General features: G+C 45.9%; 1 protein-coding gene across 3 annotated transcripts in view; it reads right to left on the bottom strand.

The window, feature by feature from the left end:
* C2H18orf54 (chromosome 2 C18orf54 homolog) overlaps nt 1-12,476 on the bottom strand; it is a 57,717-nt gene extending 45,241 nt beyond the window's left edge. The window contains exons 1-2 of one of the 3 annotated variants that reach the window (XM_030191976.1): nt 12,389-12,476; nt 6,353-6,692 (exon numbers count right to left, since the gene is read on the bottom strand). In XM_030191976.1, coding sequence (XP_030047836.1) covers nt 6,353-6,629 — 277 coding nt within the window. In that variant the 5' untranslated portion in view covers nt 6,630-6,692; nt 12,389-12,476. Of the gene's footprint in view, nt 1-6,352; nt 6,830-12,388 lie in introns of those variants that run through there. The other 2 variants (XM_030191977.1, XM_030191975.1) reach the window with 2 other exon arrangements.
* Nucleotides 12,477-26,149: the final 13,673 nt, after the last annotated feature.

The following is a 26,149-nucleotide window of genomic DNA, read 5'->3' as shown; positions in this document are numbered from 1 at the left end:
TCTAGTGGGACGAGCATGTAATAGTTCCAGCGCGATCCGACCAGCCAACAAGTACACCGAGGAAATAGCTTCCTTAAGCCATCTCGCAATGGTCGGTTTTGAAGCCGCTTGACCACGACGAGAACCTGAAAGAAGTACAAACAAATGATCTGTTTTTCGAAAGTCGTTAGACATCGTCAAGTAGCGGAGGACGCAACGCACATCCAAAACATGAAGTTTCCGAAAGGTCAAGGAAAAGTCCTCCTCCCTAAAGGAAGAAAAAGAGGCTGATTGAGATGAAAAGCCAAGATGACCTTTGGCAAAAAGGAAGGCACAGTTTGCACAGTGACCCCCTTCCAAGAACTGCAAAAAGGGATCCCAACATGAAAGGGCTTGAATCTCGGAGATTCTACGTGCCGAAGCTATAGCCACCAAATATACAGTCTTCAGGGTGAGGTCTTTATCAGAAGCCCCATGTAACGGTTCAAAAGGAGGGCCTTGCAATGCCTTAAGAACTAAATTGAGATTCCAAGATGGACAGGGTTGACGTAAAGGTGGGCGGAGACGAAGCGCTGCACGCAAGAAATGTACCATGTCTGGATGCGCTGCCAAGGGGGACCCTGACACTCTGCCTCGAAAACACGCTAGGGCCACCACCTGAACTCAAAGCGAGTTATAGGCCAAACCTTTCTGTAAATCGTCATGCAAAAAAGCTAAGAGCTGGGCCACAGAAGCTTGAAAAGGAAGCCATGCACGGGCCTCACACCATGTCACGAAAGTGCGCCAAACATGGGCATATGCTGTCGAGGTGGACCGTTTACAAGCCTGCAATAAAGTAGCTATGACTACATCAGAATAGCCCTTTTTCCTCAAACGTGACCGTTCAATAGCCAGGCAGTAAGACCAAAGTGGTAGGGATCCTCCATGTTTACTGGCCCCTGATGGTCAGGCAGGACTGGAAGTCGAAAGAGCAGCTCCACTAGGAGCCGCACCAGGTCTGCATACCAGGGAAGCCGAAGCCAATCTGGAGCCACCAGAATGACTCGACCTGGGTGCAGAGCAATCCTCAGGAGAACCTGTCCGAGCAGGGGCCATGGGGGAAAAACATACAGAAGAGTGTTTTCCGGTCACAGTTGAAGAACAGCATCTAGGCCTGCAGACTTGGGTTCCTTCCTTCTGCTGATGAAAATGGACACCTTGGTGTTCCTCTGGGTCGCCATGAGGTCCATCATTGGAGTTCCCCATTTCCAACACATCAAACAAAATGCCTCCGCCGACAGCTCCCACTCCGCTGGATCCAGGGTGTGTCGGCTGAGAAAATCTGCTTGCACACTGCTCTGACCCGCAATGTGAGCTGCCGACAGACACCTCAGACGAGCCACTGCCACCAGGGTTGGACTCTGAGTGCCGCCTTGATGACTAAAAAACACGGACCTCCTTCCCTTCCAACAAGGTTTGAAACTGTGGGAGGGCGTTGAACACTGCTCTGAGTTCCAGGTGATTGATCGGCCAACTGGCTTCTTTCGCTGACCAAGTTCTCTGGGCATAATGTTAAAGACAAATAACCCCCCAACCTGAGAGGCTGGCATCTATGACTACTGCTACCCACTGTAGAACCGCCAGAGATACTCCCTTCCACAAGTGGGGACCATGAAGCCACCAGGTCAAACTGTGCTTTGCCTGGGGAAGCCAAGGCAGCCGGCGCTGACAATCCTGAGACCGGAGACCACCTGCACAGAAGCGAGGACTGAAGAGGCCTCATGTGAGCTCTGGCCCAAGGAACAACCTCCAAGGTCGCTGCCATGGAACCCAGGACCTGAACGTAGTCCCAGGCCCGGGGACTGGACAACTGAAGATTGGAAATCTGAGAATGGAGCTTGGGCACACACTCCTCTGGTAGGAAGACACGTCCCAGCGCTGTATCAAAGTGAACTCCCAAGTAGTCTAACTGCTGAGAGGGAACCAGATGACTCTTGGGGAAGTTGATCACCTAGCCCAACAACTGCAACAGACAAATGACTCAGTCGGTGGCCTTGCGGCTCTCTAGCGCCGAGTCCGCCCAAATCAACCACTGATCGAGGTAGGAATGAACTCTGATCCCTTCCTTCCTTAGGAATGCTGCTACCACCACCATGACTTTGGAGAACGTCCGAGGAGCAGTGGCAAGGCCAAAGGGGATCACCTGGAACTGGAAATGACGGCCTAAAATGGCCACGCGGAGGAAACACTGATGTAGATGCCAAATGGGGATATAAAGATATGCCTCCTTGAGTTCTAAAGCCGCGAGGAACTCTCCCAGCTATACTGCTTTACAATGGACCGCAAGGTTTCCATGCGAAAATGCCAGACTCTCAAGAACTGATTTATATTGCGGAGATCGAGAATGGGCCGAAAGGAACCCCCTTTTCGAGGCACCACGAAATAAATGGAATACCAACCTGTCCGGATTTCGGTAGGCGGGAGAGGAACCACTGACCTGAGATCCAAGAGGGAATGAATAGTAACCTGGACTGCTACCTGTTTGAAGGTGGAGACACATCGGGATTCCAAAAAGGCTTCGCCTACGGGAGAAGAAAATTCTAGTTTGTAACCTTCTCTGATAATATCCAAAACCCACTGGCCTGAGGTAATGTTTGCCCACTCTTCGTAGAAAAGGGTCAGCCGACCGCCAATCTCGGGAACGGAAGAGTGGGCCTTCACGCCTTGAAGTGCCTGGGCATGAGGAAACTGCGAAACATTTATCATTTCGAAAGGAAGAACGTTGCTGGAAACGGTTTCACTGGAAGTTACAAGCAGGCCAACCTGGCCGATAACGCCAGAAGCAGCAGCTCGCAAAGCCAACGGAGTTCTGTACTCTAGAAGGCGTTGACCCTTAGAGTCACCCAAATCCTTGACAATCTTTTCTAAATCTTCTCCAAAGAGAAGCTTGCCTCGAAAAGGTAGCCGAGTGAGTCACTGCTTCGAGGCTAAATCCGCCACCCAATGGCTTAACCACAATAAACGGCGAGAAGAAACTGCTAGTGCCATTAGCTTAGCTGACGTGCAAACCAAGTCATAAACGGAGTCAGCTAGATAAACTAAACCTGATTCCAAATGAGCGGCGATAGACTCCAAATGCAGACCCTCGTTCGGGGTCATGCTCCTGCGCCTGATGAAGCCAACTAAGACATGCCATGGCTAAATACGAGCAAGAAAATTGATGCCTGAAGCGCCAAAGCGGAAACTTCAAAAAAATGTTTTAGAGAGGCCTCAAGGCGACGGTCCTGCATGTCCTTGCACAGAAAGGGTCGTCTTTTTGATGACTGCAGTTACCAAGGCATCCACAGTAGGGAGAACATACCTGTCCGCTTTATCTGCTACCACCAGATAAAGGCGAGACATTGCCTTGGAAACTTTAAAGGTCCCCTCAGGGTCCGACCACTGAGCTGTGATCAGCACTTGAATAGCCTCGTGCACTGGGAATGCCTTAGAAGGCTTCCACATGCTGGTCATTTTAAGATTGCCCGAGGAAAAAGACTGAGGTTCCGGATCTGCAATATCCGAAGCTGCCAACGCATTAGAGATAAGACAGTGAAGCTCATCCTTATGGAAAACTCGAACAGCAGTAGGGTCATCAAGCTCTTCATGCCTCAATTCACCCTCCTCAAAATCATCTGCTCTAGAAGAGCAGAGGGAGTCCCCTGACAATACAGCAAGGGAAGGTCAAGGGGACCCGGGGCCCAAAGATGCCCCCTCAGAAAAAGAGGCTGTTCTCCTCCTCTTAGGAGGTAGAGTATCAGGAGCAGAGGAGAGAATCTGCTCAAAACCTGACAAAGAGATGTTAACAGGTGGCAAAGGACCCCGGAAAGAAGGGTAAGAGGGAGTCTTCTTCTTCAAAGATAAGCCTGGTGTAATAAGAGTAGAAATTCTGGGGAGAATGGATCCCCCAGATACAAAAAAGGTCTCCCCAGTCAGCCGCGCTGAAGAGGAAGAAAAGCGCTATGAATTAGATGGGATCTGCGCTGCCGCAAGCAACGCCAACAGCTAACTGGCAAAAGCTACATCGAGGGAAGAAGACAAAATGGTGCGCAGTCTGGCGCCATCAGCACGGGAAACCAAGGGCTCCGCGATGGGTGCAGCTTCAGCTGCCAAAGATTTAGAGAAGCCCGCTAAGCAAAGACCCGCTGCAGATCTCTTTTTACCGCAGCGGGAGCAGCATTTAACTGCCTCAGCTGCCATACAAACGTGCTCCTCGAGGGAAAGAAAATGAAGGAGCTCACTCACCCAGCGCAGCCAAACAGGACAGCAAGCCTCCCAGACCTATACCTAAACGCCGCTTAACTTTTTTTTTTTTTTTTAAACAGCCGAGGCTGCAGTACAATCTCTGAAGCTATTTCTCTATTTTTTTTTTTTAATTGTGAGAAAGGATACAGCAATCAGACCAGGCAGGGAGGCAAAAGGGGATATGGGGTGAGGCAGGGACCCCAAAGAAGTATGCCCCCCAAGGATGGCACAAGAGCCAATTGCTCCCACTCTCAACTGGCTAGCCAAAAGTAGACCTGGAGGAGTCCCAAAGCAGAAGGAGATGTCCACCACCTGCTGGAGATAAGAGATATACTAGCCTTTAGAGGGGCTGGTCGTCCAATACCACTCACTTAAGTTAGTGATCTCTATCTTCACCTGCTGGTAGATGGATACAACCAACCAGTTGATGGACTCATCTGCTGCCTGCGCTAAGGAAATACAATCATGGGGACTAGTTGAAGGGAGAGGAGACAACTGACTGATCAGGACCGGCTATGGGAGCAAGAGAGACTGGTAGGGACTGGACTGGATTGGACAGGAAGGAGAAACTAGTAGGAGAATGGGGATAAAGGCTATAGGAGAAAAGGGATATAAGCTATAAGGTAGAGCTTGGCAAAGGATGGGGGGGGGGGGGCAGAAATAATGGTGAGAATATTGGGGATCCCTGAACTTTCTGGACGTCAATAAGGTATCCAAGTAACCAGAAAGGTTGCAAATCTCTGGTCTAAAACATCTTCTTTAGAAAGTCCTGGCCCAGCAAGACAAAGTTTCCTTCTAATCTACAGTGGAAGTCAGATCACCAATCAGGTTAGGTTAGGCTAGGCTATTTATTCTCAATATACCACCAAAATTGCAACGCAAATCAAATAGTCAAAACAAGAAAGGAAAGAACTGAAGAATTCACACACAAAAGAAAAAAAAAATTATACATAAGTAAAAATATATATAGGTACTTCTAACCACCAGCAGTATCTCAGCTCCTAATCCAAGTGGGCTATTCAAAAAAGGTGGGTTTTTAATAGGGTTTTAAATCTAATACAGGATGCCTCCACACATTCTTTCCGATTCCCCCCTACACTTTCATCTATGTTGAACTCACGTGCCTCCCCAACTTATCCATGTGCCGGTCTGGACCTCCTTGGAGCCAGCAAATAGCAACGTTACTACACCCTGGGCTACTTCCTCTAGCAGCTAGGGGTCAAACTGTCACGCTATCCCGACTCCAAGCTCTGAAGGAAGAGGAAACTACCCAAAGTGCAGCATTGCCAATATTATTATTTATTGCATTTGTATCCCACATTTTCCCACCTCTTTGCAGGCTCAATGTGGTACACTAAGGGGCCAATTCTATAAAGTGTGCCAAAAGTTAGGTGCTAAGCATGAATTCTATAATGGGATCTGAGGACCCAGAACGTTTTAAAGAATAGTAGACTAAGTCAGCATTAAAGTGCCGACATTTAGATGCACCCTCTTATGCCAAATCTATGTTGTAAATGCATGTGCCTAGATGTGGCACCTTGCATAGCGTAACTGACAGTATTCTATAACATGTTTGATAGTTGTGGGAGATGCCCATGCCCCGCCCATGTGAATATTCCCTTGCATTTGCACACTATGCAAAATTGCACACCAAGATTAGAGAAGACTGCCTAGTGCCTAGCACTTAGGTACAAATCAGTAACAATCACACACATATGTGCTAGTACTCTAATCTGAATGTGAAAATGACGTGTGCATTTAGGTGCTCACACTACAGAATGAGAGGGTAAATCTAAGAAAGGCCTGAATGGTGCAAGGGTACAGAAGATGTATGGCTACCACCATCTAGACCCCCAGTATCTCTTGGCAATTCTGTGAAAAAGGATCAGTTACATGGAAAGTAGAGTTTGCAACCCTTCTGGTGAGGCCACAAAATCGCAGGAAACCAGGCACACCGACATACAATCTGATTAATCATTGTAATGGGTTTTATTATTTTTAATGTTACCTAACGTTTTGTAATTGGCAAAAACACTCTTATAAATCATCTGTTCCTCTCCATAAAAAGGGATACAGTTCACTTATCTGAATGTAGAAAATTCTGTATTACCTTTACGTCTGCTATGGAAGTTTCTGACAGGTGTCTTCTGGATACAGATCTTCCCAGTGCTTACTGAAGGAGACAGGAGGCTTCCTTCATAGTCCTTGATGTAGGCCTCCAGAGCCTCAGTAGCTGACTCATACAGCTTCTCCTTATACGAAATGGAGCTGATGAGAGAGCGAGAGGAGCTCTGACTGCTTCCAAGGCTACAGCTAGCCAGAAGAGAGGAGATGGAGATGCTGGACTCAGGAGAACAAATGGCACTTTCTTTAAGTAACTTGGCCATAATGGTGCTTTAACTCCCAAGACAATTACTGCCATCCGTACACATTCTTTCTAAAAACAAGAGCTAAGAATTAAAAAAAAATCTTTTAGTAAGGTCAAGGAATTAAGCAAATATTTCTACTTACACAATCTTACTTACACATTTTAAACTAAGAATTTTTTTTGGTGGGGGGAGCCTAAGAGTTGAGGTTCTCCACGCACTCACGGATCTGTAGAGCAACCTAGGATGGGGTAGGGGGGAAAAGGCGGGGGCTAATAGTATGCTAAAGGGGGGGGGGCTAAAAATTTGAGAATGGTTATATGTTTGTATTCCACAATGGTTGGTTTATACTGGTGGTTTAAGCTGTGAAAATGAGATTGTCTACTCTGTAATGTTCTCAATAAAAATGTTTGAAATTAAACTAAGAATTTTTGTTTGTTTGTTTTTTAGTGATTGTGTGTATTCATTTATGATATTTAACCATTTTTAATTCTAAAAGCACAAAATTATGTTTTTCTACTGAAAGAAATTCACATCCGTTTGTCTCTGAAAACCTACATTTCCCCCTAAAAATGCATACACTTTCATATCATGCTGCGTGCATCTGGTAGCACTATACAAATGCTAATAATAATAATATCATGCCTGAACACCACTGGTTAGCAGATCCGAGTTCAGTTTGTTTGTGATGCCACAAATAGCCACAAATAGCCACAAATAGCACTTCTGCAAAGCCAAAAACTTACTGGATACCATATTCCAAAATTGCACCCTCTATACCCTGTGAAACATTTGCCCAAAAGTGCTAAATTCATGAACTTGGCAAATGCTCTACAGTGCTTTTTGTATCAGCTTTTGCACACGATTTTTTTCTATGGAATTTGTTGTTGTCTTCCCCAGAGTCTCAGGAAATGTAATCTGTGAGCAAAAGACATGTTGTTTCCTAACTGAGCAAAGCTGTGGTAATAGCTGCAAGTTTAGCTGACAGCTGCTGTATAAACAGAACTCTTCTACCATAAAGCCAGATCTCCCACAATATAAAGAGACAGAAACAGAGAAAATGATAGCAGGTAAAGACTATACAACTTATCCATTCTGCCCACCCATAGCAACTAAGCTTTACAATCCCTTCCTCTCCTTGTCCCACGCTTTCTTGAATTCAGATACAGCCCTGGTCTCCACCACTTCAGATTAGAGAGCATTCCACACATCCTCTACCCTCTCCATACAGAAATATTTCCTTAGAAGATTATTCCTGAGTTATTCCCTTTCACCTTCATTCTACAACCCCACTTTCCAATTAGATTGTAAGCTCTGTCGAGCAGGGACTGTCTCTTCATGTTCAAGTGTACAATGGTATATGCCAACTCACTTCTTAAGATCTCAGGACTAGCATGATCTTGTACTGCCTGCCCTTCAGTAGTTAGGTTTGGAGGTAACAAGGACTGATCCTTTTCTATTCATGGTCCTTTGGAATGTAATAAACTGCCGTTGCAGGTAAAGAATGAAACTCAACTGTCAATATTCAAAAAACAATTGAGAGAATACCTGTTAAAGCAAGCTTATTATAAGCCTTCTTGAATGAGACTAGGATATTTTGGAGCTCTATTTGTTGAGTTTTGCCTTTATGTTTTTTTGACTGCTTGTATGTATTAACTGTTTGTAGATATTATTTTAGGTTGGGTTGTACTCCGCCCTGGATAAGGGCAGATTAGAAATAATAAATTATATTCTACTGAATAAAACCATTCTGCCTCAGATCTTATAATCCTTTGAATCCCAGAATCTGTCTGATCCTCTGTTTCAGTATTTCCATTAATTTACTCACTACAGATGTCAGACTACCTGGCCTATAGTATACAAGTTCCTCCTTATTTCCACTTTTGGGGAGGAGAGTCACATTTTCCAATCTTCAGTCCTTTGGGACCATCCCCAATTCTAAAGAAGCATTGAAAAAGGTCAGACGGAAGCTGAAGCCACCAAAAATTCCCTACATTCCTTCAGTACTTTCACATGTTATCCCTTCCGTCCCCATTACTTTGTCTACTTTTAGTTTAGCTAGCTCCTCACAGTCTATTGAAACTTTTTGTGCTCTACCTGACTTCTGTTTCTATTTGTGGAAGTCCTACATATCCCTCCCCTTTATCCTCTAGTCTCAAGACACTAACATATCAAAATAAATAAATAGTAGTCTTGTTTCCCCTACATCATTTTATTGGCTATTTTTACTTCCATTTGCATCTTTGCTTTTCTGATTACTTATCAGCTTCTCTTAGCTTTTCCAGATATTGTGCCTGTCTTCCTTTCTGCAATCTATAATTTAAAAAGACTAACCTCTTTTTCCTTACCTTTTCAGCGACTTATTTTGCAAACCATAGCAGCTTCTTTTCCCTCTTACTTCTATTTCCTTGCTTAACAAAAAAGGATTATTGCCCTTAAAAAAACCTCTCCTTTCAGTTTTGCCCACTGCTTTTCTACTTTTCCTAGATGTTCCCATCCAGCTAATGCAGTGGTTCCCAAATTTTTTCAGTTCACGCCGTCCTTAATGTCCAAATAATTTTTCATGGCACCACACATTTCCTCTAAGGCTCTCAGGTCTTCCCTTCCCCTGCCAAGCTTCCTCCTCTGTGTCAGGCCTTTAGCCTATGCCAGGACCTCAGCTTATCGCACACCCTGCTCCACTCCTCAGGTGTGGAGCTGCAGCTGCTCCATTTACGGCCTTCCGTGCTCCTTACCCTCCAGCAGCATTGAGGTCTGGGATTCACTGCCATGAGATATCAGATGTCACGGTGCGGTTGCTTCCCCTGCTAGAGGCTGCATGCCAAGGGTGGGCAGGAAATGGAAGTGGTGTGCACAGGCCATTAATGTGCACCTTCTTCAGCAGCACCTCTGTGAGTTTGTCACAGTGCACCAGGGTGCCGTGGAACACAGTTTGAGAAACACTGAACTAATGGCTTTCAGACAAAGTTGGGTTTTCATGACATCTAACAGCTCAACTTGAATGAGCCATCTCTACCTGTGTCTTAATATTGAACCACAGTAGCTGGAATTAATGGATGCCAGATGATCACCCACAGCAAGCACACTCTCCCCCATTTCTAAGCACTAGGGCCAGTATCATCCCTCTCCCACTTGGGTTCCACAACCAGTTTCTACAGTTCTCACTTGTAGATGATATTGCAGCAGGGATGTCCCAATCAAGATCCAGCATATTGTTGTCACCTATCAATAGCACTTCCCCTTTCATAGCAGTGATGTGAATATCTTCATTTAAATCTCCAATTCTTCTGTGTAAAGGAGGTCTCTAATTTATGAGTGTAAATAGATGATACATTCCCTCTTTCCATATTAATTCACTGTGCCTCAATACTTGCACAGTCCATCCAGTCTGCCCAGTTCTGTGGTTTAATTTTGGGGGGTTTTACATACAGAACCCCCCCTTTTGTTTTGGAAAGTTAGACCCTGTTCATCTACAGTACTGAAATCACAAGAAAAAGAGACCAATAATGCAGGGGAGGGGAGTGCAACAGGTAGGGCCAGCCCAACCAGTAGACAAGACAAGGCAGTCCTCTAGGGCAGCTACAGTCAAAGCAAAATAATAAGTACATAAGTATTGCCATACTGGGACAGACCGAAGGTCCATCAAGCCCAGCATCCTGTTTCCAACAGTAGCCAATCCAGGTCACAAGTACCTGGCAAGATCCCAAAACACTATATTTTATGCTGCTTATTCTAGAAATAAGCAGTGGATTTTCCCCAAGTCCATCTTAATAATGGCTTATGTACTTTTCTTTTAGGAAGTTATTCAAACCTTTATTAAACCCCGCTAACTTAACTGCTTTTACTACATTCTCTGGCAACAAATTCCAGAGTTTAATAACAAGTTGAGTGAAGAAAAATGTTCTCCGATTCGTTTTATATTTACTACTTTGTAGCTTCATTGTGTGCCCCCTAGTCCTACTATTTTTGGAAAGGGTAAACAAGCGATTTACGTCTACTGATTCCATATAGAACTCTATCATATCTCCCCTCAGCTGTCTTTTCTCCAAGCTGAAGAGCCCTAGCTACTTTAGCCTTTCCTCATAAGGAAGTTGTCCCATCCCCTTTATCATTTTCGTCGCCTTTCTTCATACCTTTTCTAATTCCACTATATCTCTTTTGAGATGCGGTGAGCAGAATTGAACACAATATTTGAGGTGCGGTCGCACCATACAGCAATACAAAGGCATTATAACGTCCTAGTTTTTGTTTTCCATTCCTTTCCTAATAATACCTAACATTCTAATTGCTTTCTTAGCCGCCGCCGCACACTGAGCCGAGGGTTTCAATGTATCATCAACGATGACGTCTAGATCCCTTTCCTGGTCAGTGACTCCTAATATACTCTAACCACCTCACAAATTCAAAGGAACAACAGGAAATACATTTATCAGTAGGGAGGGTGGACAAAGTGGTCAGTTGTCAAAGCTTTTTGTTTGGATTAACCAGATTATCTTTTACACAAGCTGGTTAAGTGTGTGCCTTTTTGGTTGCTGCATTCATCACAGAAAAAGGTTATTTCAACTTTCATCTTTGCGTCAAGTAAGATACTACCAGAAACAGAGCTTTTTGTTATCTTGGCACCTCTCTCTAGAATTCTTTGCCTGTGAGATCTCTAATTATCTTACTTTTCACAAAGCATTGAAAATCTGGTTGTTTCAAGATAATTGTTTTTCTGTTTTGATTTTTTATTTATATTTGTTATTTGTAATTGCTTTGAAATTGAAGATAATTTTTGTAATATTCTTGTTATATAGAATTTAATTATTATTTAGGGCTTCTCTTACTAAACCATGCTAGCAATTCCTGCCCAGCAAATGAGAGAAAGCCCATAGAAATTGAATGGGCTTCTTCTCATTTGATGCACCAGGAATCGCTAGCACGGCTTAGTAAAAGAAGCCCTTATTCAGTTATGTTTTTTAGAGAATTGTGTTGTTTTTATGTGGGTTATTTAAAATTATTGTATTTTTTAATGATATTGTGCTGTTTAATGTAGGCTACTTAAAATTTTACTGTAAATCACAAACATAGTTTCTGTAATTAGTGGTATATTAAATAAATAAAATCAAACAGCCTACTTACCCAGATCATTATGGGAGGAATTGTGTTTGAGTGATCATGATTGTTTGAGAAGGAGCAAGGTGGAGGAGTACAGTGGCCTGAAAACAAGGGAAACTCGGTCTGAGTCCCACTGCAACAAATTTTGGAGCAAGTCACTTAACCCTCTACTGCCCTGGATTTTTATTTTTTGTTACATTTGTACCCTGCGCTTTCCCACTCATGGCAGGCTCAATGCAGCTTACATGGGGCAATGGAGGGTTAAGTGACTTGCCCAGAGTCACAAGGAGCTGCGTGAAGTGGGAATCGAACTCAGTTCTTCAGGACCAAAGTCCACCACCCTAACCACTAGGCCACTCCTCCAAAACAAATACCTGTTTATCTCATGTAAACCACTTTGGTGGTGACCACAGAAAGGCAGTAAATCAAATCCCAAACTCTTTCCGTTGAAGGTTTACCTAGGGGGCCCCAATACCCTTGCACTGGCCAAGCAGAAGAACAGGGAAGGCCAGCCAGAGATGCTTAAATATTCAACCATGGCCCTTTATACTGTCTTGGATACACGGCTTACCTTGCTAACTGTAAAACTGCAAGATAATGCAATAAATATAATTTCTGAGCTTAAAGCAGTCAGATGCTTCAGCACTAAGCCAAAGAATGCAGAGGCAAGATCCTGAACAAACCTCGGAATCAGGAAACACAGGTATCAAAATACCGGATTATTACAGGCCTCCTCCCCGCGCTCAAATCTCCCTCCTCCTGCCTCCTCTCCGGCTCATCATCATCACTGACAGCATGGGATAGAACGGCTGAAACACGCGCAGCCGCAGAAAACCTTACACCGAAAGACGCCTCTGTACCAACGAAAGAGTGCGAAGGCGGCATGACGTCAAAACGTTGAAGCCGGCTCAGCCCCACCTCTCCCCCCCCTCCCCGCGCATCCGTCATCTCCGTACTCCCAAAACTACTACTACTGCAAACAAACCTATCAGCTGCTGCATCCACGTTGTTGTTCTTTATTATTCGTAGCATTTCAAACATGCCGGCTTGTGCAGCATAGAGATGTACACAGAGGAAGTATCGGTTTCATCAGTTAGACTAAATCGTAATCAGTGTGTCATTTGGAAGGGTTGGTTATAGGGACTCCCTGTATTCGTGCAGACGTGTTTTCACCTAGAAAAGGGCCATCAAAACAGACATCAGGTTATAAGAATCGGGTGGCTCAATATTCAGCGTTTCTATTTATATAAGTACAAAGGTTTGTTTGTTTTTAACCTTAATTAAATTCAAACCTGTGAGCATTTAACATCTTTTTTTTTCCTGTGCATGATACATCAAAATAAAAAGATGGTATGTGGGAACCTGCTCCTTTATTTTGCGGAATGCAGTGGTATATTATAAAAAATTCATTTCAATGTTTTATTACTACTATTTCAAATTGAATAATGAGAGAAAAGCTTCTTTCAGTGAAGTGGAGGAGTAGCCCAGTGGTTAGTGCAGCGGACTCCAATCCTGGGGAACTGCGTTCAATTCCCACTGCAGCTCCTTATGACTCTGGGCAAGTCACTTAACCCTCCATTGCCCCAGGTACAAATAAGTACCTGTATATAATATGTAAACCACTTTGAATGTAGTTGGAAAAACCACAGAAAGGCAGTATACAAGTCCCATTCCCCATTCATGCAGAAGTTCTGTCCAGAGTTAGTCTAAATGTGTCAACATTGTCCAATTCTGTTGTATATATATATTTATTTCTTCTTCAAGTCTGTGTGGTTGTGAAAGGGTTTTTGTTGTTGTTGTTGTTGTTTTTTAAATCTTTGACTCCTGGCTGTGTGTTTGTATATAGATGAGTGTGATTTGATTATGAAGGCATACAATACAGCACCAAAATACAGTAGCCAGCAAGCACACTATTAGCTGCTAAGTACATACCAAGTTAATTATGTTCAGTGGAAAATAAATCTGTTGGCAGCCTGCTTTGTGAACATTTCATCACTGTTTCATTATTGCTACCAAGTATTACATATTATGGGCATTTGCTTTAAACTTTGATTTGTTTTAATTCATTTAAATTGTGTTGTGTTGTAGATGTTATTTACTTTTTCAATGTGTGTATGGATGCCTGTTGTGTGTGTGTGTTTGTGATAATGTTTGGCTATGATTTCTGAACATGCGGCATCATTAAAGGACAGACTTTTAAATTGCCAGTTTGGTATATATGGTAAATGTTTCAGACATATCCATTGACTTGCTCGCATGATGTTACTAAATTCTATTATTCTGTCTCACTGTATTTTCAAATATAAGCCACATTAAACCTGAGTTTGCTTGGGATATTGTGGGATATGTCAATTTAAAAAAATCCTTTATCCTCCACCTTTTAAGGCACTGCTTATCCAACTGGATGGTAATGACACAAGGAAAGCAAGTTTGGTACGTTGAAGACTAACTCAAAATAATCTGTTCCTTAGCTGGGCTCTAGTATTACCATACTGAAAATGTGACCTTACCATGCCTTTAATAAGTTAAACGATTAACTAGCTTTCTTGAAAGGATTATATAAAACCTTTGGATGCATGACTAGGAACAAAAACACACACATATATGTAACTAGTAAAAGAGGCCTGTTTCTGATAGAAATGAAACGGGCGCTAGCAAGGTTCCATGCCCCCTCCCTACCTCCCTCTCCTCCGAGTTCCAACCCCCCTCTCCTCCAAGTTCCATGTCCTCTGCCTCCCTCCATCGCTCTCTGGAACTCGGAGGAAGGACGGGGGGAGGGAGAGGGGCAATTCTCCCGCGATTCTCTACTCACCTCCAATGTTCTGTGGCTGGCTGGTGCTGGCTTCCCTTCCCTTTCACTGATCCGCTCTCTGATGTCATTGTGAGGGCAGACCAATAGGAAGGTTGTTACAAACCCAGGCATCCAGACATAGAACATTGGAGGTGGAGGCATGGTCTAGTGGTTAGAGTGGTGGACCTTGGTCCTGGGGAACTGGGTTCAATTCCCACTGCAGGCACAGGCAGCTCCTTGTGACTCTGGGCAAGTCACTTAACCCTCCATTGTCCCAAGTACAAATAAGTAGCTGTATATAATACATAATATGTAAGCCACATTGAACCTGCTATGAGTGGGAAAGCACAGGGTACAAATGTAAGAAAAACAAATATATGATTATTATATAAGATATCACAGTTCCTCATGTACAGCCACAAAACAGCCTTTTAGAGTGTTCACAATGAGCTCCTTTTATTATCGACCAGAGAGAAGAGTTTTCAGTTTTGGCACAGTAAGGAGGACGGATTGAGCCAGCCAGGTTTTACTTCCATCGCTTTAAATTGAAAGCAATGGAAGTAAAACCCGGCTGGCTCAATTACTTCCATTGAAAGCAATGGAAGTAAAACCCAGCTGGCTCAATCTGTCCTCCTTTTTCTGGAGCCATATGGTAACCCTGAGTATAAGTCATCACAAGAGCAAAATCTAAGAAGACCAATGGACTGCATTAGGGGCTTATAGCCCATTTTGGGGGTCTTTTACTAAGCCATGGTAGCATTTTTTGCTCACGGTAGGAATCAGCTGTCAGTAAATGCTGAGACGCCCATAGGAATATAATGGGCATCTCAGCATTTACTGCCAGCTGATTTCTACTGCCAGCTAAAAATGCTTCTGCAGCTTAGTAAAAGACCCACTTGATTATGTTTCAACAAATGCAAGATTTGCATGAAACCAAATATTTTTATTATTTTGACTTATAAAACCACTTGTCCCTGATAATACATGTTCAAAACAGATAATCCATTTGTGTATCTCAAATTTAAACTTCTACGAAAGAGATGAGGTGAAGATGTTATTCCATGTGCCCCAATGAAAAGAAGCAGATTACAACAGTTAACATGAACCCATTAGGAAACAGGATATCATCACTGAAATTTGGCCATGTATTACTATATTCTATACAATAGTGTAGGAAAATGAGCACAAAATACATAGTTTATTACTGCTGTTCTACCAGCTACAATAATTTTTAAACTAGTAGAACAGCTTTAAAATTATTGATAGTGATATTGGTAGTGATATTCAATTTTATTTCATGATATAATTTATATCTAGATATACGAAGCTTTCAAATAAATAAATAAATCCCTTAGCCTCCACTTTTTAGTGCATTGCCTATCCAACTGGAACAGCTTCAGACTTTTACAGATGGACCACGCATAGGTAGTCCATTATTTTTCAATAAGCGTTTGACATTGTTTTGGGTGAACTAGAACGGCGGCAAGCTCCGCCTTACTGACTTCAGCTCCCACAATGGGCCAGATAGGCATTAGGCTAGCTGATGCCGTGCCATCTCCTGGTCTCAATCTAACCTCGTTACTCAATACCAACCATTGGTAGCGCCGCCGCCAGGAATTTCGGAAGTTGTAGTTGGGGGGACTTGCGCTGCGTGCGCATCAGAAGACAGCCTTGATTTCAGTTATCAACATACACCTTGGTACGTACCAGCCACCGAGTTGGAGAAGTCCCGCCAAATAAAATTTGGAAAAAAAAAAAAAAAAAGACCAGCTGTGGAAATGCGGTTGCTGGTTTTTGGGCTACTTCAGTGTTGCCAGGTGGGTGGTTTTACCGCCCAATTGGGCGGTTTTCCGTGACCCGCCGGGGAAAATTTTTGCCCGCGGCGGGTTGCAGTTTTTTGGGCTTCTTTTTTTTCTTTTGGGCGGTTTTCAGGCGGTTTTTTCGGCCGCAGGGGGCGGGGTTAGTGACATTTTGGGCAGGGTTAGTGACGTTCTGGGTGGGGCCGATGACGGGGGAGGTGGGGCCGATGACGAGGGAGGCGGGGCCGGTGATGGGGAGGCGGGGCCAATGACAGCAGGGGCGGGGTGATGACGCAGGGGTGGGGGTGTCAGGGGCGGGGTTTGAGTTTGGGCGGGTTTTGGGCTGGATTTAGGCTGGTTTGGGTGGGAAAAAAAATTTCCACCTGGCAACCCTGGGCTACTTTCTCACTATGTGTTTGGCCGGTACAGTCATCAGGCGAGCGTTCCGAGTCTCAGGCTGATGCATTCAAAACCTCATTCTGGCGCTCTAATAGCCTTTATTACAAGCCTCTTTCTAGTATTCCTTCCAATTGTCTTTTTTCTTAGTGTGTTCTCAAGCCTCACGCTGATGTCTCCGGCCGTCCACTCTTTTTTTTTTCTGTGGGTTTCAGAGGTTTGTGGTGGTGGCCATCTTTAATAAATCTGTTTCAGTTGGATAGGCGGTGCCTTAAAAGGTGAAGTAGAGATTTATTTATTTATTACTTACTTATTAGATTTTTAATTTATTTGAAAAGCTTCCCATAGCAACCTATAAATATCATGAAATAAAATTGAATCTCAAACAGCTTAAAAGATTATTGTAGCTGGTAGCAAAAGCATTTATAAACTCTGTATTGTTTGCTAATGTTTCTACACTGTTCTATACAATACAGATGGTATGGATTCATCATAACTACTGTTGGGAAGGCTGGTGTTATAAAGATGGAATATATTGGAAATTAAATGGAAGTAAAAGTAAACTGTCATTGGAGTATATGGAATCACATCTTCATCTGTTTTGTAGAATGATTATTTTGTTTTTTGAACGTTTCAGGGGCAAGTGGTTTTATAAGTCAAAACAAAAAATATTTTGTTTCATGCAGATCTCTCATTTGTTTAAACATAACTAAATGGGCTATAAGCCCCTCATACAATGCATTGGTTTTCTTTTATTTTGTTCTTGTGATGACTTATACTGTGCCAAAACTGAAAACTTTTATCTGTATCTGGTCAATAATAAAAGCTCATTGTACACTATCCATCCTAAAAGGTTGTTTTGTGGCTGTACATGAGGAATTGTGACATTGAATAAATACATGTATGTTTGTGTCCTTAGTCTTGCAGCCAGAGTTTATATAAGTCTTTCAAAAAAGCCAGTTAATCATTTAATTTATTAGTGGAATGTAACCACAGAGGCATGGTATGGTTGCATTTTCAATATGGTAACACTAGGACCCAGCTAAGGCCCAGGTTACTTTGAATTAGTCTGCTCTGGACTAGAGAGCTGCACGGCTTCCATCCCCGCGGGAATCCCGCGGGGACGGAGGCAGTTCTGTGGGCTTCCCGTGGAAGTGTAAGCTGCACCTGCACCAGCTTCTCATCTACCGAATACCAATTTATTTGAGTGCTGTCTCCTCCTCCTCTTCTTCCTTGCTTTAACAGCATAAATGTGGAAAGTCTTCCATTAAGGAGGTGGTAGAGTCACAAATGATGACAGAATTCAAAAAGGCATGCTAACCTTAAATGGCTGCATGCGTGTGGATATGTCAAGTGACACTTAGATGGCGACTCTGGCTGTGACGAACTAGAGCTCATACCTGGCAGACTTTTATGGTCTGTGTCTCATACATGGCAATCTGGTGTAGGATGGGCTGGAAAGGGCTTAGACAGCAACTTCAGTGGCTGGAACATGAGGACAGTGCTGGACAGACTTTTATGGTCTGTGTCCCACAAATGAGAACATGAATAGGCTGCAGTGGGCTTCGATGGCACCTCCAGCAGTTGGAACATAAGGATGGGGCCAGATAGACTTCTGTGGTCTTTGTTCCAGAAACACGAAAGAAAGACCATAATCAAGGATATAATATCACACTCGTTGATTTAATGATGAATTGATCATGAGTGTGACTATTGGGCAGAGTGGATGGACCGTTCGGGTCCATTTGCTGTCACTTACTATGTTACTATTAATCCTCTTTGCTCCCAGGCTGGTGCACAGACCTCAGCTCTGACACAGGCACGAGAATCAGATGTCACCTGACCTACTGGCGCGTGCATGTGGCGACCTCTCAGCACACACTGCCAGTGAATCAGAGACAAATCTTACATGTGCGCACCAGAGTGTTCCAAGTTCCAACTTCCGTTCCTTCCTTGCCTACAGTGGTGTGGCTCAAATCCAGAGAGAGACTGAGGGAGCTGACTGCAACTTTCTTTTATGTACCAGTGGCGTAGCCAGACTGCCAATTTTGGGTGGGCCTGAACCCAAAGTGGGTGGGCATAAAATTTTCTCTGTACCCCCCCCCCCCCCCCAGCAAAATTTAGTCACACTCAGATGCATTTGTCACACAGGGTAAAGTGCTGCTTTTCAGTGCATCCGATTTCAGACAATTTACTAATCCTTTTCAGTGAGCTTTCAGAGGCCAAAACCTCTTGCCTCAGGTCAGTATAATGCTGTTACGGTATCCTCTCCTGACCTAAGGAAGGAAATATTGGTCTCTGAAACTTTATTAACACCATATTACTTTATCCTAAATTAAAAATAAAATTATTTTCTTTACCTTTGTTGTATGGTCATTTACTTTGTCTCATTGTGTCTCTAGATTCTGCTTTCTTTCGTTTAACTCTTCTGCCAGGGTTTCCTGGCCATTTCTCATTTTTCTCTCCTTTTTCTTTGCTTTCTTCAATATTTTTCTGCCTCTCTCTGTGTCCAGATTTAATTCATTCTTACTATCCATTCTTTAATTTCCTTCATCTACTTATGGCTTTTCATCTTTTTCTCACCCTTGTTCTCCCCATGCCTCTTCCTCTTATTCTCCAATCTTTCACTACTCCCCCTTTCCATGCAGCAGCTCTCCTCTTTCTCTCCCCATCCTTCCAGTGTCTCCCCTCTCTCTCCCCATCCTCCAATAGTCTCCCCTCTTTCTTTCTGCATCCTTCCATCCAGTGTCACCTCTTTCTCCCTACCCTTCCATCCAGTGTCTTCCCTCTTTCTCTCCCCATCCTTCTACCCATCTACCCTCTCTCCTGATCCTTCCATCTAATGTCTCTCTCCCTCCTTCTAACCAGTGTCTATCTCTCTACCCTTTTCTGTTCAGTGTCCCTTCTCTCTCCACATCCTTCCAGTCTCTCCGCTTTCTCTCTGCATCCTTCCATCCAGTGTCTCTCTCCCCACCCATCCGTTTTCCCTCTTTCTCTGCCATCCTTCCATCTTCTTCCATCTCTGTACCTCTATCTTCCTCCATGTTTAGTATCTCCTTTTCTCTGTGTCCCTATATTACTCTGTCCATCTTCTCCCCTCTCTTTGTCCCCAGTGCCAATATATTTCTACCCTCTCTGACCCTACCCCATCCAGCTTCTCTCCTTCTCACTCCCTCCTCTTTCCAGCATCTGGTTTGGTTGCTTGATTTCCTGCCTCCCTCCCTCAAGCTGTAGGTTTAATATTCCCTTTTCCTTCATCTCCTTGGTCTGGTATCTCTGTTTCCCTTCCCTCCCTCCTTGTGCTGTACCAGCAGTTCTCTCCCTTCCCTCCAGTTCTCCTCCCATGTCCAGCAGCTCTCTCCCTTCCACCCAGATCCCCTCCTCCTCTTCCTTCAGCAGCTCTCTCTCTTCCATCGTCCCCTCCTTCTCTTCCTCCCATGTCCAGCAGCTCTCTCCCTTCCCTCCAGTCCCTTCCTCCTCTTCCTAGCTTGTCCAGCAGCTATCCAGCCCCTTCCTCCTCTCCCTCCCATGTCCAGCAGCTCTCTCCCTTCCATTCAGTCCCCTCCTCCCCTTCCTTCAGCAGCTCTCTCCCTTCCATCGTCCCCTCCTCCTCTTCCTCCCATGTCTAGGAGCTCTCCCCCTTTCCACCAGTCCCTTCTTCCTCTTCCTAGCTTGTCCAGCAGCTCTCCAGCCCCTTCCTCCTCTCCCTCCCATGTCCAGCAGCTCTCTCCCTTCCATTCAGTCCCCTCCTCCCCTTCCTTCAGCAGCTCTCTCCCTTCCATCGTCCCCTCCTCCTCTTCCTCCCATGTCCAGGAGCTCTCCCCCTTTCCACCAGTCCCTTCTTCCTCTTCCTAGCGTGTCCAGCAGCTCTCCAGCCCCTTCCTCCTCTCCCTCCCATGTCCAGCAGCTCTCTCCCTTCCATTCAGTCCCCTCCTCCCCTTCCTTCAGCAGCTCTCTCCCTTCCATCGTCCCCTCCTCCTCTTCCTCCCATGTCCAGCAGCTCTCTCCCTTCCCTCCAGTCCCTTCCTCCTCTTCCTCCCTTGTCCAGCAGCTCTCCAACCCCTTCCTCCTCTCCCTCCCATGTCTAGCAGCTCTCTCCCTTCCCTCCCTCTTCCAGAAGCTCTCCAGCCCCTTCCTCCCACCTCCAGCAGCTCTCTTCCTTCCCAGTTCCCTCTAATCCCCTTCCTCCTACAAGTCTGACTGTTGGCAAAAGTATCCCTTCCCCCCCCAACCAACAAACCACAAATCCAGCACTTGCCCTCCAGGCCCACCCATCCAAATCCTTCATCGCTGTCGCTGCCTTTTCTCCCGCGGCTCCCGGGAGGCAGCGATCAGCGTTACCTGTAGTGCCTGCCCTGAAATTATGCTTCTTTTCTCCCCAGGCTTCGCCCCGCTCGTTTCTTCGCTCGTCGGCAGCGCTACGCTGCGCTGCTATTCAAACAGGCAGCTCCGCTCCTCTCTGCCGCGTCCATCCGGCCCTACTAAACAGGAAGTGCATCAGAGGGCCGGATGGACGCGGCAGAGAGGAGCGGAGCTGCCTGTTTGAATAGCAGCGCAGCGTAGCGCTGCCGACGAGCGAAGAAACGAGCGGGGCGAAGCCTGGGGAGAAAAGAAGCATAATTTCAGGGCAGGCACTACAGGTAACGCTGATCGCTGCCTCCCGGGAGCCGCGGGAGAAAAGGCAGCGACAGCGATGAAGGATTTGGATGGGTGGGCCTGGAGGGCAAGTGGGTGGGCCTGGGCCCGTCCAGGCCCACCCGTGGCTACGCCCCTGTTATGTACTATTAAATTCTTACAGGGATGGGTTAAATTCTGGTCGGGACAGGTTGGGATGGTTTAAATTTTTGCAGGGATGGGTGGGGACAGGTAAGATTCCAGCGGGGATGGGTAAGATTTCTGTCCCCGTGCAACTCTCTACTCTGGACCAAACTTGCTTTCCTTGTGCCATCAGCATCCAGGTTGATAGGCAGCGGCTTAAAAGGTGGAGGAGAAAGGAAATATATATATAACTTTTTTTTTACATTTATATGACATATTATCCAAGCAAAGTTCAATGTGGCTTACATTTTAAAATACAGTGAGGCAGAATAATAGAATTCAGTTATGAGAGCAAATAGATGGATATGTCTAAACCCTTTAACAAAGTTGAGATCAGCATGTGCGCCCAACTGGGCATTTAAAAGTCTGTCATTTAATGATGCCGCGTGTTCAGAAATCATAGCCATAAATATACACAGTTATTCTAATATCACATGCATACACCAGAACAGGCATCCATACACACATTGCAAAAGTAAACAACAACTTCTACAGAGTACATTCAAAACTTAGGGCCCTGTTTACTAAGCAGCGCTAAGGGTGCGCTACCTTTTTTTTTTTTTTTTTTAAGAGTACACTAAGCGCTAAAGACACCCATAGGAATTTATGGGTGTGTCTAGCATTTAGCATGTACAACTACTACTACTACTACTATTTAGCATTTCTATAGCGCTACAAGGCATACGCAGTGCTGCACAAACATAGAAGAAAGACAGTCCCTGCTCAAAGAGCTTACAATCTAATAGACAAAAATAAATAAAGTAAGCAAATCAAATCAATTAATGTGAACGGGAAGGGAGGAGGGTAGGTGGAGGCGAGTCGCCGTTAAACACCCCCCCCCCCCCATACTCTCCTCCCTCCCGTGACGACTCGCCTCTGGACGAAGAGGAACCCACCCTCACTCCCCCAGGGTCCAGGGTCGTCATCCCTCTGTTACACCCTCCCACCCTTCCAGTACCAGGCACCCTCCGTTACAAGGCTGCATGCTAACGCAACGTCAAGAGAAGGGACCAACCACAGGAATCGCACTCGCTCTCATAGCCCCGCCCTCAGAGCCCAGCTGATCTGAACAGTCAGCTGGCTAAGTTCTTCACGCCCTGTTCCACCGCCCCCAGGGTCACCACCATTCCCCCCCCCCCACATCACCACCACTGAAAACAAGAGCCAGAGCTGGTATAGTTCAGAGGGGCAGAGATTAGACCTCTCTGTGGAAAGTACATGCTTCTTAACAGCAGGGTTTTTAACGAAACACAGACGCAAGACAGGCACTTTGCACTGCAATTCAGAACTATGCTTACAGCACAGAACAGTACTACAGGCTTCTATAAGAAGCAAACTCAACTCACACTGTCACACTGGATTCCAGCATTGTTTCTACCTTCAAACTGCATTTCAGAAAGAGCAGGAACGGTCCCAGAGTGGGGGAGACTAGACCAGAGGAAACCTTGAAAGAGCACAGGAGCTCAGAGGACAGTAGAAGACGCAGAGCAGACGGCAAAAGGCTACGACATCGTACTACAAAGCAGCCATACAGGATACCTGAAGTAGAGAAATAGTCACAGAAGCAACAGAGATATAATAGAACCTTGGGACAGAAATAAAGCGAATGCTACATACCTGTAGAAGGTATTCTCCGAGGACAGCAGGCTGATTGTTCTCACTGATGGGTGACGTCCACGGCAGCCCCTCCAATCGGAAACTTCACTAGCAAAGTCCTTTGCTAGCCCTCGCGCGCCCGCGCGCACCGCGCATGCGCGGCCGTCTTCCCGCTCGAGCCGGCCAGTCCAGTATGTAGCAAGACAATACACTTCAAGGGAAGACACAACTCCAAAGGGGAGGCGGGCGGGTTGGTGAGAACAATCAGCCTGCTGTCCTCGGAGAATACCTTCTACAGGTATGTAGCATTCGCTTTCTCCGAGGACAAGCAGGCTGCTTGTTCTCACTGATGGGGTATCCCTAGCCCCCAGGCTCACTCAAAACAACAACATTGGTCAATTGGGCCTCGCAACGGCGAGGACATAACTGAGATTGACCTAAAAAATTTACCAACTAACTGAGAGTGTAGCCTGGAACAGAACAAACAGGGCCCTCGGGGGGTGGAGTTGGATCCTAAAGCCCAAACAGGTTCTGAAGAACTGACTGCCCGAACCGACTGTCGCGTCGGGTATCCTGCTGCAGGCAGTAATGAGATGTGAATGTGTGGACAGATGACCACGTCGCAGCTTTGCAAATTTCCTCCATGGTGGCTGACTTCAAGTGGGCTACCGACGCAGCCATGGCTCTAACATTATGAGCCGTGACATGACCCTCAAGAGCCAGCCCAGCCTGGGCGTAAGTGAAGGAAATGCAATCTGCTAGCCAATTGGATATGGTGCGTTTCCCTACAGCCACTCCCCTCTTGTTGGGATCAAAAGAAACAAACAATTGGGCGGACTGTCTGTGGGGCTGTGTCCGCTCCAGATAGAAGGCCAATGCTCTCTTGCAGTCCAATGTGTGCAGCTGACGTTCAGCAGGGCAGGAATGAGGACGGGGAAAGAATGTTGGCAAGACAATTGACTGGTTCAGATGGAACTCCGACACGACCTTTGGCAGAAACTTAGGGTGAGTGCGGAGGACTACTCTGTTGTGATGAAATTTGGTGTAAGGGGCCTGGGCTACCAGGGCCTGAAGCTCACTGACTCTACGAGCCGAGGTAACTGCCACCAAGAAAATGACCTTCCAGGTCAAGTACTTCGGATGGCAGGAATTCAGTGGCTCAAAAGGAGGTTTCATCAGCTGGGTGAGAACGACATTGAGATCCCATGACACTGTAGGAGGCTTGACAGGGGGCTTTGACAAAAGCAAACCTCTCATGAAGCGAACAACTAAAGGCTGTCCTGAGATCGGCTTACCTTCCACTTGGTAATGGTATGCACTGATTGCACTAAGGTGAACCCTTACGGAGTTGGTCTTCAGACCAGACTCAGACAAGTGCAGAAGGTATTCAAGCAGGGTCTGTGTAGGACAAGATCGAGGATCTAGGGCCTTGCTGTCACACCAGACGGCAAACCTCCTCCAATGAAAGAAGTAACTTCTCTTAGTGGAGTCTTTCCTGGAAGCAAGCAAGATGCGGGAGACACCCTCTGGCAGACCCAAAGAGGCAAAGTCTACGCCCTCAACATCCAGGCCGTGAGAGCCAGGGACTGGAGGTTGGGATGCAGAAGAGCCCCTTCGTCCTGCGTGATGAGGGTCGGAAAACACTCCAATCTCCACGGTTCTTCGGAGGATAACTCCAGAAGAAGAGGGAACCAGATCTGACGCGGCCAAAAGGGAGCAATCAGAATCATGGTGCCTCGGTCTTGCTTGAGTTTCAACAAAGTCTTCCCCACCAGAGGTATGGGAGGATAAGCATACAGCAGACCCTCCCCCCAATCCAGGAGGAAGGCATCCGACGCCAGTCTGCCGTGGGCCTGAAGCCTGGAACAGAACTGAGGGACCTTGTGGTTCACTTGAGATGCGAAGAGATCCACCAGGGGGGTGCCCCACGCCTGGAAGATCTGTCGCACCACACGGGAATTGAGCGACCACTCGTGAGGTTGCATAATCCTGCTCAACCTGTCGGCCAGACTGTTGTTTACGCCTGCCAGATATGTGGCTTGGAGCACCATGCCTTGACGGCGAGCCCAGAGCCACATGCTGACGGCTTCCTGACACAGGGGGCGAGATCCGGTGCCCCCCTGCTTGTTGACATAGTACATGGCAACCTGATTGTCTGTCTGAATTTGGATAATTTGGTGGGACAGCCGATCTCTGAAAGCCTTCAGAGCGTTCCAGATCGTTCGCAACTCCAGAAGATTGATCTGTAGATCGCTTTCTTGGAGGGACCACCTTCCTTGGGTGTGAAGCCCATCGACATGAGCTCCCCATCCCAGGAGAGACGCATCCGTGGTCAGCACTTTTTGTGGCTGAGGAATTTGGAAGGGACGTCCCAGAGTCAAATTGGAGCAAATCGTCCACCAATACAGGGATTCGAGAAAACTCGTGGACAGGTGGATCACGTCCTCTAGACCCCCAGCGGCCTGATACCACTGGGAGGCTAGGGTCCATTGAGCAGATCTCATGTGAAGGCGGGCCATGGGAGTCACATGAACTGTGGAGGCCATGTGGCCCAACAATCTCAACATCTGCCGAGCTGTGATCTGCTGGGACGCTCGCACCCGCGAGACGAGGGACAACAAGTTGTTGGCTCTCGCCTCTGGGAGATAGGCGCGAGCCGTCCGAGAATCCAGCAGGGCTCCGATGAATTCGAGTTTTTGCACTGGGAGAAGATGGGACTTTGGGTAATTTATCACAAACCCCAGTAGCTCCAGGAGGCGAATAGTCATCTGCATGGACTGCAGGGCTCCTGCCTCGGATGTGTTCTTCACCAGCCAATCGTCGAGATATGGGAACACGTGCACCCCCAGCCTGCGAAGCGCCGCTGCTACCACAGCTAGGCACTTTGTGAACACCCTGGGCGCAGAGGCGAGCCCAAAGGGTAGCACACAGTACTGGAAGTGGCGTGTGCCCAGCTGAAATCGCAGATACTGTCTGTGAGCTGGCAGTATCGGGATGTGTGTGTAGGCATCCTTCAAGTCCAGAGAGCATAGCCAATCGTTTTG

This window comes from Microcaecilia unicolor, chromosome 2 (assembly GCF_901765095.1).
Source record: "Microcaecilia unicolor chromosome 2, aMicUni1.1, whole genome shotgun sequence".
Lineage (NCBI taxonomy): Eukaryota > Metazoa > Chordata > Amphibia > Gymnophiona > Siphonopidae > Microcaecilia > Microcaecilia unicolor.
This window is presented reverse-complemented; position numbering and strand designations above follow the sequence as displayed.